Raw genomic sequence first — 15670 nt, 5'->3', positions numbered from 1 at the left:
GACAACGCGATGATTCTTCCGCGCGTTTGACCCGCGTGAGAGGATTCCGTACCTTGATTTTACATAAATACCATATTCTAATATGATATTTTCCTGATAATTTGATAAACTCTTCAAAATAATCATTTTCAATCAATATATCACGAGTTACATGTTAAAGATCTTTAATTATTCATTAATGGATCCCCAAAAATACCCCCAATTAAAAATTTATTTGTCCGTCTTTGGATCATAGGTCAAAATGTAAACTCAATCGATTCAATAGTCTTAGGGATTCTTTTTTTTTTTACTTTTGAGGTACGGAACCCTAAAAACAACGAGTTTACGAAATACGTCCAAGTTTAGCCAATTTAATTGGGCAAAATTGTGATTACTGATCTAAATACACTTAATTTACTCAGAAGGCGGGCGACTGCTAATAACTCAACTTTTAATAAAATGAATATTGTCTGACGAAGATCTAGGTATTTGCCAAAGACTATGAAAGACAACTCAAAGAAATTTAATTGAATATTGGCTAAACAAATAAACAATACAATACAATGTTTATGTAACTTGTTTTGTACAATTTATATTAATAACTTGAAAACAAAAATGACCACTTCTTACTAATTTTGCTCTGATTAAGTATTTTGTATGTCATTTACTTCGGCCAATGGTCTTGGCAATTTGGCAAAACCAAACTTCGGTCGGACGCTAAACTTTAACCCTCACCGCGAATGTCGGATTAATCTGACAAACATGTCCATTTCGCGAGCGTTGTATATACATGTTCAACCAAAAACCACTGCTCGTAAAATATTCTACATCCGCATTTCTTGCAATTACTGAAAATAAATAATTTCAACTATATTTTCTAAAATGAATATTTTTGATCAACTATGCTTCGCGCTGGGAATACAATAACTGTGTCGCAGTAAGTGTTGTGAAAGCACTGCGATGTTGCATTCACTATTATGTATCAATATTAGCAGTTACCCTGGATTAATGTGACGAGTAAAATGGTTAGGATATTTATTTTTTCTTAGTTTGATTATATAATGAAGATGCTAATCTAGTACAATATATTATTAGTGTATTTTTCAATGTCCCTTGGAGTTCCATTCTTCAATTCCACCATTGTTCGGCGTTAATTCTCTAGGCAAGTTAATTCGAACGTGATATTGAAGATCCGCGCTGCACACAAGGTGAAACTCTAAAACTGATCTCCAGGTGTTTTTCAAGCTTCAATATGGTTTTATGCCAACTATACACTATACACACAAATAGTTCATGACATGTTACTGTCTTTTCATGGCCGCGAATACAAACTACGAAATATTCATTCATTCGAGGCATCTGTCCGAGTTGTCTGATAGTGTGCAGCCGGCACTGGACTACCTAAACTTATTATGTAACATTTAACACTATTCTAATACATCTTGCAAACTATCGACATAGATAAATTGAAAACCTTATTTACCGACCAGATTACTGATAAATTCAGGAAATATTGAAGTTTACATGTTACCCTCAATCAGATATATTGCTGTCTCGTTCGCCTAGTCCAGCCCTAACAGATAAGTATGACACAATTTACTACCTAGCGAGTAGGTAATAGGCAAGTCGAAGAAATCTTAATAAATACTAATAAATTATCTTTGCCTTCAATGCCAATTCTATAAATCTAAACCTTAATTTTGATAGCTTGGCGAGAACAGTCTTATAGGTAAATTCTGAGACAAAGAACAATAAGGACATCTTATCATTGAGCCTAGATTGTTTCGAAAATGATACGCAATTGCTATTTATTATTTAATAATAAAACATAGTCCGTCAATAAGATATTACTTACTGACTAGTCTGTCTATGCCGAAGAGCTACGCTTTGGTTTCTGAAAAAATTGCTAAAAAGTGAAGTATTTCCGGGTGTTCTTTTTTTATACTTAAAGTTATGTCATCGAAATCCATCCAATAGATTCTGCGAAGAATAGTCCCGGAATTTAATATCGTCGTAATAATATCGTCCAACCAATCGTGTAAACAAACTTCCTTGAACGGTTTGCATGATTGACATACTCCATTACTGTGTTAACCACAGTCGATGAATTGTACAATTGCTTCATCATCTACAGTTAACACGTTAGTTTTTGACTTGTCACGAGTAGATCAAACGGCAGTAATGATTACCATACTACTGGAACCTATATTAAGAGTACCTTGCTATTGACGGCTGTGTTCAACTTATGTATCAAATTTCACTAAAATTCCTTTTGTATGGCTCAATGACTCAATCCCCTTAACATAAAATTGCAATATGCAAGTTTTACTAAAAGTAATATAATTATAATCATATATATGTACAAGGGTTATAACTAGAAATAATCAGCCTAATGTGAAATCAGTGGAATGTTTAAAGATTACAGTAAACTAAAATGCAAGCTCAATATTTTTGATGCATTTTATGCATTGTCACATCTATACTTAAATCTAAATAAAATTAAAAATATATAATACAATAGATACTTATGTACATAAGTTAAAATAAGTTTCCGATATAAGCCAGCTTTTACCCAATGAACCTTCAATATTTCGTGGTATTTTTTTTATTTTTATTGTTTAAATATATTACTATAACTTACACATGGTAATAAGTTCAAATACGAATTCGGATTAAAGTTCTAAAATACATCGATAAATTTAACATCAACTATCATGATATGATTACTTCTAAAAGCAGTCGAAGGGCACGGATCATATATTCATCATTCGGAGATATCATCCTTTACTCAGTACACCCGCTTCTTATAATAAAAATAATCGCTTTTGAAGGAGGATGAAACAATGACGCTAAACGCACGCACAGTTACAACAGACGCACGTTAATACTAAGAGTTTTTATTACAATCTATCCCAGTGATCCGGAAACATCTTGGCAAGATCGCTATTGTTAGGATATAGCTGAAGGGCACATCAAGAACGTGAGTAGAAGAAACACACTGATATATATATTTAATACGATTACATTCGCCTTTACTACTTAAAACAATAAGTACGACAGCTTACTAGTTTTATCTTTGGTATGATTGATAAAAGTCAGCTATTTATTATAATAATAAATAGTGGAAATTGAATGATGCTGAATGATTGAGAATCGTGATGAATTTAAGAGCAGCCAGGGCGGCGGTACATGCGCATCTCGCTGGTGGCCACAGCGATCCATTCGTTGCGAGCAGAGTCGAACCAGGTCAAGCCGAGGGTGTACTTGCCGTTGATATTCACGTGCTGGCAGTGAGAGAACCACCATCCGCCTTCGTAGTTCCCGGCGCAATGTGTGTTGGAAACATCCCTGTCGCGGTCAATAGCAGAAAATTCCATGTGGTTTTGATATTCAAAAGCATCGCTTGCATTACCTTTGAAGCCGCTTAATTCAAGAATAAAGCCAGAGTCCGCGCCTCCTACATAAAACTGATCATATTGGGCATACCAGTAGCCTCCATAAATGTCAGTCATATCCAAACGCATCGATGAACAATTCCTAGCAGTCAGCTGGTGCATGGTTTCCAGCCCTACCCAATATTCGCCCGCTGGAGTGCCGAAACCTCTAACGTATTCTCCAAATTTCCTATTAAATTCCAGGGTTCCATTGTGGCGGCGTTGTAAAAGTGTACTGCCATTAGAGCACCAGGTGTCCATGGGTCCGTTACCGGGGTGAATCATGTAGACGCCATTAGGGCCCGAGATGCTTGAGCAATCTTCGGGGAGTTGGTTCACCAAATCTTCATACTCACGCTGCACCGGTTGGAGCTCCTTGACCTCATCAATTAACTCGGGAAGAGGCATAATGTCTGTGTGATTACCATCAACATTATTGGCTTCGCTCTGAAAAAAAGGTTACATATTCATCGATAAGTACCTACCAAAATTTTAAATTTCATCTATCCTGTGACACACGTTGAATAAATGTAAAGGAAGTAATTTAAATAATTTCAATTTGCGACATACTGACATCTAAGAGTATATTTACTTATGGAAGTTACCCACAAGGCACTAACACGATCCCGAGTCTATAAATAAGTTTCAGCTTTTTGCGTGAGTGAGCCAAATTGAATCAACTCTTGGTTTAAATTATGTATGCATGTGATAATATCACTCACCTTCAGAATATGATCGTTAAGGCGATAGAAATGCTGCTTGGATCTGGTTTCCAAGTCGGCGATAGACTCGTTGATTTTTTTCATGGTGAGGCGATCGAGCTCGGCGCGGTCGATAGTGTTGCTGACGCTGACAGCGATGGCCTTAACAGATTGACGCAAATTTTCTTGGTCCTCCTTCAAGTACGACGATTGAGCATTCAGCTACGGAAATAATAGAAACAATAAATATACTTTCCCCATACTTGCTTGCTAAACATGAAAAAAAAGTAGAAAAATTACACATATAAAAACTTAACTGATAAAGAGTACTCACTTGGGCGAAGCTGATGTCCAATTTAGATATCTCCTTGCGGAATTCAGGGATGATTTTATCGGCTTTATTTTCGATGTTCTCCACGTCCTCCCTCAGCTCGAGCATGGAAGTATGCACTTTGTCGAGGTCCGAGATCTTTTGTGAGGTGTTCTTCAACTCTTCGCCGAGTACTTTAGTTTCCAGCTCGAGGAATTCCACTTTTGCCGAGAGGAGGTTCCAGTTGGGCTCCTCGAAGCGGTCCATGCGTCGTTGGACGTCCAATATTTGTGTTTGAAGACTCTGCTGAAACTCATCTAGCTGGTCTTGGCTCTTAGCCAGGCGCGAGATCTGCGCATGCACCATTTTGTTGTGGCGATACTTGTGGTTGTGCTCGGGCTTCAGCTCGCCAGCTCTCTGCTCGTGCGGCTCCAGCACGTCGTTATAGTCTGGGTTCAGATCCGCGAGTTGTTTCGTTTTCATCTGAAACAATTAATAATGTTAAATACATGTCAAAAGAGACTACAATGTGTTACACCTATAGGTGAAATGTTCTTTGAAATGTATATTTCATTAGGTACGTGTAATACTTTTACCTAACACATTTTCCTTAACAATTTGTGAAACTTTAGATTAAAACTTTTAAATTAACTGAAAACTAATTGTAAAACTGTACATAACAAGCACTTTTGTACTTATAATACTTTTTAGAAAACTACACCTTATTGCTCCCTTGTTAAAATTTAATTACCAAGAATTAAAAATAAATATATTTGGAAGGAACAACAAAGTTTGAGATAGTAAACTCAAATTATAAATAGTTAACGTGTAGTAGTACTAAGTAGGTTATTGTCACATACATTCGATTTGTAGCTCTATCAAATATATAGCGTTGTCATTTTTCAATTATAATATCTTTATTTCGTCATATTATAAGCCACATGCGAGCCGAGCACACCAGCGAGCGCCAGTTGTTGAAGTTGTCGCCATGACCGAAATCGGCCGGATATAATCACCATTATCATAAAATCTGTGTGAAAGTCTACTTTTCTAGTTTTTTTACGCATGGATGGCTAAAACACTGGGCCAATTTTTATGAAATTTGTGATAGGTACATGTAGAATTACCAAGGCAAAACATATTCTGCCGCAGTCGGAGCACCACATGAAAAGAAATTAAGCACAATCTAAAACATGAATAGATATTCTAGGTAAGTTTAATTAGTAACTAATGGCATTATGTTTCTCCTCGTCCGGCCCGACCGAAATCGAGTTACGTGCCACGTGACACGACATCCTGACCTCAAATAAAGTTATGCCTGCATACCTTAATCAATCCCTAACTGTATTATCGTCTACGCCAGCCTAGTCTCGAAGGGAAACTGTGCAGTTATTGGAAAACTTAAATCATGTTAGTAAATTGCCCTGGTTTAATTCGTGGCTCATTGGGCCAGGCGCGTAAATTATATATTTTTTGTCTTCTATATTTTAATAATTAATAATTCTTAGTTGATTGACATGCATAAAACTACTACGGTTACAGTAATCCCAAATTAAGGTACCTATATTGCATGAAGATTCTAATTATCACAATGGCGACACGATTGCCGGAATAATTACGTCTATAACCTTTTCCGAGCGTATATCCATGCGTAACCGATGGTATGAGCTTATTTCCTGACATAGACAATAGAGTTCAAAATGCCGTGCAGCTTCCTTTATAAACGGTTTAATGGTCCTCATATAGCGCCGCGCACAAAGGTTCGCATGCGAACTCAGAAGTAGCGCTAAACGCCCGCTTGCCTCTGAATAATGCAGGGTCAGTGAGGCGAAGCCTTATTGACATGGAAAATGTTAAACATCAATTGCAGTATTTACAAACAGACACATTTTCACTTCTATTGTTGTCTTATTATTTCTGGCCGTTTTAAACGTCAGCTTATATGTATAGCCGAATAAGATTAAGTTTGCTGGAAGCAAAGAAAAAATAATTGCTTGGTGTATAAGATGTTGTTGAAATAACATTCATATATTTAATGACTATAGTGAAACGATTTATTCCAATTGGTGCCCAATTTTATATAGGTTCTGCGGTGTGAAGATCTTCAACAGTCATATTCATCGTTCACACGGCTATAATAAGTGGATACAAGTTATCTCCATTGTATGCAAACGGTGGCCTCGATCCATCCTGTGCCACAGCTCAGCGATTATTCGCAATAAAAGAGATCAGACGACAAACACGGTGGTCGTATAAAAAAAATTGTATTTTTTCGCACCCTGTGCACTGTGTACATACTTATACTAATATTACCCCGAGTGTTGAAGATGGATTTGAGAAGATACTTTAGGCAGATTAAAACAAACTATGACTTGTACTTTAAACAACTTGAAATATAAATCCCTAAGATTCCTATAACACAATAATGTAGACCCCAATCAAACAAGAGTTAGATATGATTGATATTTTAGCTCAACGATATTATACCTCATGAATAAATCTTCCTTATTTCAAACGCCAATTAAGAACATCATATTCCTATTTTGCTTACGATGTCATGTTTTGCTTTGAAAAGGCCTACTTACCTTCGTCGAACGAATCTCAAGCTCATTCAAAATTAATAGATGCTAGAGGCAGCCGTCGATTACCGACATATATCTTCTTCAGATTTAACGAAGGATCCGGAATACATAACCAGATGTACAATAGGTAAGTGAAGTAGATCATGTTCAAACACAACGTACCTACGATGTTTTTCCTTATTGATCCCTAAGTTATTTTTTATCTGAATTTTCAATTTGTTTTCTTATTTATTGGAAGTTAACAAGCGAATTTAGTATTACGAATTTACAACAAATAAAATATTATTTTTAAATACTGAAATTCACTATAAAAACAAAGCTTAATGGCATAGCGAATAAATCCTACAAATCTCACAACGCAACGTTTTTCAACGATTGTTTCATTGTAAACGACTATCCTTTTTAGTTTTGGATAAGCCCTAACTTTTTTTTATTCCCGTAAACCAGAAATAGGCAGCCATCATTTCAACACAAATGATTATTCAAACTACGAATGTTTTTATATTTGTGTAATTCCCCCTGTGGTTGATTTTAGTAGATATTCCTAGAAATTATAGTTTTGGTGTGATACATTAATTAAATGTCATATGATATTATCGGAGCAATAATTACATTGCTAGTAGTTACCTGCTAAATTATTGCATGGATCTATATGTATATATATATATCATCGGCAAAGACTAACACGTGATTGACAGCCGAAGCGACTACGGTTATTGATCTAACGAAGTTACCTACTCTCCTCTGATGAGGTGTGTTGCATAGGCATCAAAGGCAAATGTATGTCTGTTTAGTACACATTGAATATCCAAGATTCGAACCCAAGAGCAATAATTATCTATTAGGCCTTACTTAATCCGTCGACATACCAGTCATAGTCAGTCTACTGAGCTAAGCTTCTACGGAAATACAAATGCACATGTTATGTAATATTTTTTTCACATAAGTAATCACTCGTCAGATTTGAGCTTTGTGAATTTGAAAACCGTTATTAAGTATTATTTATATTTAAAAGTATCTTTGCAAAATACCTAAACAATGTACTTAGAACAAATCAAAAGCAAGTCGCGGCGGCAGCTGGAAGATGATCACTTTTCTTACGAATTTAAATTTGTATGTTAAAATGGGCGTATGTCTGTGCCGTGTGTATAATTTTTGTTGGCACCTGTCTGATTGTTTTGTTCGTTTTCACCATAAACGATGGTCGCTCCCGGGCGATAGGCTGTACAACTTGCTTTTAAACCCAGGAGCTGTGAAAGGAATGACGAGGTTCCCGCATACATCAGATTAAAGGATTATTTAGCACACACAGGCCTTTGTCTCAATCCTTTTCGAGACTCCGTTTCGTTTGCTAATTAAGCAAATTTGTCCCTTCTCAGTGATTATTTTTTATTTTACCCTGGTCATGAAGAGCTCTTCTTTTTAGGTGAGATTTATTTTCTGTCTACTAATATAGGTATCTTCATTACTTTTATGAATATTTGTGTGTTTAGTTGTTAACTTTAGTTCCTTTTAAAGACAAATAAAAGTAAAAGTCGTACCTTCGAAGGAGAACTACTGAACATAAAAATTCGACAATACACCGAATGATACTTTTAAGAAAAAATATATCATCATCAATCATCAATATCAATACATACAATAAAATTGTCAATACATATAACAAAATTGAAGAAAGGCCAAATTTTTAGGTAAAAAAAAAAAAATTTTTCCATTTTTCAAGGAATATACTACCTACTTAGTTACTGATATAGATGATGAAAATATAGTAGTTTTGGATTTTTTATCTGTCTATCTGTCTGTCTGGACACGTATCACTCGAAATCTACTGAACCTATTTGCTTGAAATTTGGTATGTACTCGTAGGTACCTTATATCTATACCGGGCTAACATCTTAGATACATTTCATCCCGACAAATGGTCAGGTTCCCTTAGAATAATTAAAAAACTAAATTAAAATTGAAGAATGGCCAGTACATAACACAAAAAATTCCACAGAATACCGGGTTAACATCTTATAGACATTTCATCGCGAAAAATGAGGATCCTGTGGGAAAATTAAAATAACAATCCACGGAGCCGATTTACTTTAAAATTTTGTAGAAAGGTGTAAACAGAATATAAATATATTATTTTATTGAAGAAAGACGGATATAGATATAGTTAGAAGGTATCAATTTTTAATTTAATTTTGTTATATTTTAGTTTTGAACATAAACATAATAGATGGCGCCATCAAGACTTTTAAAACGCGCACGTGTTTAAACAAGACTTTTTATATAAATAAATCGATATATCTATCTAGAATGGATATTCTATCACTATCACTACATAATATGAAAATAAAGTTGCTTTCTCTGTCCCTATATCCCTATAATAATATATATAATTTATTAGGGTTTATGTCTGAGCGAAGCAGTGATGGGTCTCTAGTATATTATAAAAGCGAAAAACACTCATGTATCACGATATCTCGAAAACTACTGAGCCCATAAAGATGAAATTTGGCAGGAAGGTAGATTGTGACTAGGAGACGACCGCCAAAAAAGGATATTTCGAAATGCCATTCCTAAAAGGGTGACATAGGGGTTGCCGGTTTGTATGAAACTTAGTCATTATTGAAGTGAGACACATGAAATTTTAATTTACATTTGTAGTTTGTAAAAAATAATAATACATTAATTCGATTTCGAAAATTACATTCTAATGGTTTTTAATTTGAAATAAGGGTTGCAAGGTTGTATGAAGCATCGTCATTTTTGAAGTGAGTCACATGAAATTTTTGATTGTAATCTGTAGTTGGTAACTATATATAGTTAGTAAAACATAATAACGCAATAACTATACTTTGAAAATTGCTTCTCTAAGGGAATTAAGTTGGGGTGGAAATTTATGCAAAACTTTATTATTTTTGAAGAGAGGTCCGGGTCCATGACATGTTCGTCACGTGGTACGGGGAGCGGGAGAAGGACACGTAGCGGGATATGGATTGGGCACGTCACGGCAAACGACATGGGACAATTTGCAGGAAAAGGGGACAGGACAACTTTCGGAACAATACACGAAGCGAAAATAGTAGCAAGTAACGGGGAATTGAACTAAAGATGACAAAAGATACGAATTTGAATCGTAGTCATAAATAAATTTTACCAATCTTGTACCAATATCGCGTATTCGATAAAAGAATAACTGAAAATTTACTTCGATTCCTTTTAAGAACTGAAATACACGCGTGCGAGGCCGCGAGCAAAGCTAGTAAGGGAATAAAATCAATCACTGGATGGAAATAGCGTGTTGGTTATGTGAATTCGAATCCCGATCTCAAAAAGCATTTTACAGCTGCTATTTAGTAGGTATTTTATTGCTGTACCGGCGGGATCGGAAAAGCATTATAGGTCCCAAATAGGCTCTCAGAAATCGACTTGCCAGAATACAATTTTGCGATTTCCTCCCCATCCTAATTCTTCCAATGTTCAGCAAAAAATACAGCTTCTATTTTATTTGTATTATAATCTCCACAAGGACTATCTGTGAAAAGCATAGGAATGTGCGAGGTAAGTGTTTTCCTTCAGCATTTCGTTATATAAGTTCTTTGCGGATTGTAGACGCGATGATTTCCCCCGGGCGCGCCTCTCCCAGTTCTGAATTTGCCCACCTATTATATTATCAATCGACTCTCACTACTTAGGTATTACTCAATGGATCTGTTTTCGATTTAACAATTTGTTTGTTGTTAAAGATTATCAGTGTGCTTTATTATTGCTCGATATTATTTTCATTTCACCATACTATGTCATATTTTAGCAATAGGTAGTATATCTTTATTAGGTAGGTAATTACCTGGTAGATTTAACAAATATTTATTTTTTCTATTTGACTCACACGTTGTTGAGATACGTAACATGTTTGGCCAACTTATTTAAAATGTAGGTAATGTTATTCACCGTTATTAAAGCAAATATTATATCAAACACAAAGTAGTAAGAAACATAAAAATTTAAGACTACTTAACTATAAATTAAAAATAAATTGCATTTGATTAAATCGGCAAGTAAGTTGAAAAACTGGTACAATGGTACTTTATAGTGTACCAGGTGTAGTGCGAGCCATATGCATATGCAGCGTGCAGCAAATGAATGCAGCAGGTGGCGCGCTGCCGCGATGTAAGGGACGCCAAATGGACACTATTATACGTTTTAGTACAATCATTAAGTACTTGCATACTCACCGATTGTTTGAGTCGTATTCAAGTCGTAGATCTGAATATATAGCAAAGATTTGTAAAAGTAACGCTTCGCAATCGTCAGGCAGTTGTTTATATTTGAAACTTTAGTGGTCCGTCCCGGCTTCGCTCGGGTAAAAACGTAATAAATTATAGATACACCTAAACCTCAGAAATAGTATTTGAGTTTATCACGAACAGAGAGACAGATGCGGCAGAGGTTTATTTTATAATATGTAAATGTAATGATGTAAAAACATATGGTCGCCAATCATTTATAATATTCACGCTCAAAAATATTAATGGTCGTGTAATTATTTTCAACTTCGCGATCGCGAGGTTAAGAACTGGTTAGATTCCCGTGTCATTTAGTCTGTATGCAGTTGTGATCCAGGACAAATGAACGGATGTGAGATCCAAGGTCAGAGTCTCTGTGATGGGAACGTTGACAAAATCGGTGAAGCACGGAAGAGAGAAGACTTGGTGGACAAAGAAATATTAGAAAATAAGAAATATATATCAGATCTAAGTTTACTTTCTCTTCATTTTCTTTTCCTTCTTCTTTTTATTTGTTAATATTAAAATAACTTACTTTACTTTTTATTAAAATATCTCGGGTTATAAGCAATAAGCGTATCGCGATGAAACCTATACCAGATTTTAAGTTCTAAGCATATGTTATACAACTATGAATATCACACCAAATTCCATTCAGCAGTTTTTGCGTGGTATGCGATTAAACGTACAGACAAACAAAAATTTCGGCTGTAGGTACGTTGTCTGTCAGTCAGTCAGTCTTACAGATTAAAATTCAGTAAATAAGAAATTATGTTCGAGACAGATAACAGAGAGACAAATAGAAAAGAAAAAAGGGAACGGTTTTGCCTATGGCACTCTTTAAATCCCTATTTGTTTGTGACAAAAGCTTCAATGAACTGGATTTGGGTTTATTTTTTTTCAAAGTCTGCTTTTTACAAAATTAAGAAATGATTAAATCCGGAATCATTCCACATTCAAAGACAATATATAACTTATGTCCAGTAAAAAGCGGCCCAACGGTCCTTCGCGGCGGTTACGATCACACACCGTGAAGTGATATCACCTGTTATTACAACCACAACGGACGAATATAAGTCCTGTGCTGTTGCATTAGAATTAATTTTACTTTAAAAACTTCTTATTGGCCCACTTCAGAACATGATGAAAATGGAATCCAATTTAAATCGGCAACGGGTCGCGAGGTCTAGTAGCGGTTCGTGCGTCCAGTATTTTAATCAAATTTCAATTAAATTGCGAAGTTGCGTTTCGTGATCTTTTTTAAAACTAGACCGATAGGTAGCTGTTCTGTGATATTGTTATAGAAAGACGTCGTACATTTTTTTAAACAAAAGTATGTACCTAACTTATAACACAAAGCAATATTAAACTACAAAGGTACTTATTTTGTTATTCCATTGAACAATTTTTAAAACCTGATTGTTTTTTTATTATTTCAATAGAGATATTTACGTATAAATTAAAAGGAAGTTTTATTAAACTAAACGTAACTCTACATGATAGTGAAATTATTTGTCTACGTCTAACAGTCTTTTAACTCCATGTTCATCACTGATGTATCAACATATGCATCTTTACTTATCAAAATATCTTGAATGCACGAAACGCTACTGACAATGTTGTTTATCAAAATCTCCCGACGCACGAACATCGCTACCTATCGGTCTAGTTTAAAAAAAGATCACGAAACGCAACCTCGCAATTTAATCAAATGATTAAAATACTGGACGCACGAAAAGCTACCTACTGTAATCACAGTTTCTTTTTCTTAATTCGTAAACGCACCAAACGCAACCAATGAGGTTGTTTACAAAAAATTTGGCGCACGAACCGCTACTAGACCATTGGCGATACAATAAAGGCAAAAAATAATATATCAGAGTTCGGGTCGGCTGGTTGGAGGAGAGACGTCCTATTCCAGCTATTTCTAGGCTCAATAAGAATAACTGACAAGTATAGGTATAACGAATATCGCAATTCAATTTTTGTTTGCACTTTGTGGTGTCTTTATTTAAATATACTTTTAACCATAAGTATAGATTTTAGATAAACTAAACATAAGCTTATTAGCAAGTAGGTTTTGTATATTTACTACATTTATTTATATTTACACTCAATTATCTGAAATGTTACATGTACTGACACACCTGCACGGCGACTGAAGAGTATCTAAAACAAACAAACAGATAACTGAGCAGCGGCGGCCGCGCACAGCGAGTGCTAGCAAATCGATATTTACACTAACTATTTATCAATTTCCGGTAAAAAAATATTTCATTTGCTCGATGTCCTATTCCAATTAGATAAAAACTTTCTGATGTATGTATACTGCGGTAAAATATAGTTTTACTATTGAAAGCTGTATTAATAAAAGACCCGGTTAAGTCGGTCTCAATGCGCTAAACTTATAAATCCCACAAATTTTCAATCGATTCTCAATCTGGCAACTAAACGAGGCAAAGCTGTAACTTGCAAACTAACCTTGCAATAGCTTATACACGAGTTACTTCTAAAAGGAACCTTCCTTTTAGAATGTTCCAAGGAAATTGCCGCTATAAGGCAGTCAGTCGCGGTGAATGTGCGTCTAGCCTTAGTCTCCTTTTGCTCACATCCTTCATTTCCGTCCGAGAAAGTTTCATTTCATTCCGCTCCCCCCGACCCGCCACTAGACACCACAACAATGGATGTTTATATGAGGAGATTTTCTTTGTTTGCCCTGCATATTAAAAAATACGTATAATTGTGTATATAATATTGAGGGTGGGGATTTTGAACACCGAAATTAGCGTCATATATCGTGTGAAAGGTAAGTAAATTGCAAAAACCGTAAATAAATTCCAAAAACTTCATTATGGTTTTTCATCATGAACAAATTGGGTTATTTTGTTATAAATTAATTATTGGGTTATAATTAACCCAGTCAGGCTTTCGTCAAATTACAACGGAATGTGTCTTTAATTTAAATAATTGGCCAATCTCGGGTCGCCTTACCAAGAGATAGGAAAATTACTGAATGAAAACGTTTACATTTTCTTCCGCAGAGGGCTCCGATAATGAGTGTGTCACGTGTAAGTATACCAATGTAAGAACAACAATTTTGTCACTCACAAAACTTACAACGCAAAATTTTAAAGGGTATATAATACTACAAAGAAGTAACCGCCATTATACCTGTTGAAAATGGTAGGTACTAATTCCAAACTTAAACATAAAAGAAATCTATTAGGTAAGTCACACAGTGAAAACAATCACAAAATCCCCCCAGGGTGCTAAAGTCCGTGAAGTTAATTTGAATAGTAAAATATAAAAATGTTGTGAAAAAAACTCACAATAGCAAACCACATATACTTAATTAAGCAAATCCTAGCTAGAAACCTACCGACGAGCTAAAGGTAAAGTTGTAAACAGGCGTGGAGAAAATTTATGAGAATGAAAAATAGTATAATGAAAATTGTGAATTTGAAATTCGCAGCTGTAGTTTGTTTTGAGTTTTCGTCCAGTCCAGTGAAGTTTCTGAATGCTATTCAAACAACATTTTGAACAAGGTTTTGTATGTAATTAAGGTCTCCTCAATATTGATGTTTTATGATAAATTTCACAAAATTGCAGATTCTGATGTATCTTTACCACTGGCTTGACGAGTCATCTTAACCCTCTTTGGAAACGCTATTATTGCTTGACAAGTGCCAAGGGTATATGTTGCTTCCCACGGCATCCACGGTATACCTGTAGAATGGTTCTAATCTAAGCACACGCAGCAAACACTGAGTAGCTGTAATTACAGTCCTACCTCTTTGGTGATCTTGGCGACGTGTCCCCTGACCTCAGCGATCATGGCCCTCATTTGCTGACCCTCGTACCGGAGGCGGCCCACCTCCCCGTCAAGTTTGTCCACGCGCGCCTCCTGCGTCCGCGCCAGCTTCGCCAGATCCGAGGTCTCCATCAAAGCCTGCTTCAGCTGTTGGCAACAATATCTCATCACTATTGCTGAAATTTTCACATTTATAAACATTACTAACCCAATTTGAACGTTTAATAAAGCATATATGAATAGATCTATGAGTGTCCAAATTATTTTTTATAAACTCTGATAAATAAATAGATCTTTGCCTGTGCTGGAATGGTCACGTTATGCAGGCGCAAACCGGACTTTGGGCTTCGAAGCTGGGTTGTGGATGTAACCGGGAAAACGCATGAGAGAGAAATTAACCAAGATCAAATATTACAAAATACTTTCCAAAAACTCGCAACATAAATAAATGGTTTTGTACAAATATATATATATATATATATATATTATGTTATAAAAGTTGTATATATATAAAAGTTGGACTTTAAAATTAAACCAATTTGTTAAATGCATCTCTCACCTCATTCAGAGAAA

The 15670-nt window shown here is 35.4% G+C and overlaps 1 protein-coding gene across 1 annotated transcript in view; it reads right to left on the bottom strand.

Annotated features, from left to right (window-relative positions):
* Positions 1 to 271: 271 nt before the first annotated feature.
* Positions 272 to 15670, bottom strand: part of sca (scabrous) — a 29012-nt gene continuing 13613 nt past the window's right edge. Inside the window, exons 3-6 of the mRNA XM_053768419.1 lie at positions 15077 to 15244; positions 4449 to 4907; positions 4136 to 4336; positions 272 to 3860 (exon numbers count right to left, since the gene is read on the bottom strand). Of these exons, the coding sequence (XP_053624394.1) occupies positions 3144 to 3860; positions 4136 to 4336; positions 4449 to 4907; positions 15077 to 15244 (1545 nt within the window). The 3' untranslated portion in view covers positions 272 to 3143. The remainder of the gene's footprint in view (positions 3861 to 4135; positions 4337 to 4448; positions 4908 to 15076; positions 15245 to 15670) is intronic.

Source organism: Plodia interpunctella, chromosome Z (genome assembly GCF_027563975.2).
Source record: "Plodia interpunctella isolate USDA-ARS_2022_Savannah chromosome Z, ilPloInte3.2, whole genome shotgun sequence".
Classification (NCBI taxonomy): domain Eukaryota; kingdom Metazoa; phylum Arthropoda; class Insecta; order Lepidoptera; family Pyralidae; genus Plodia; species Plodia interpunctella.
The sequence above is the reverse complement of the archived record's forward strand: the minus strand, read 5'-3'. Positions and strand labels throughout refer to the sequence as shown.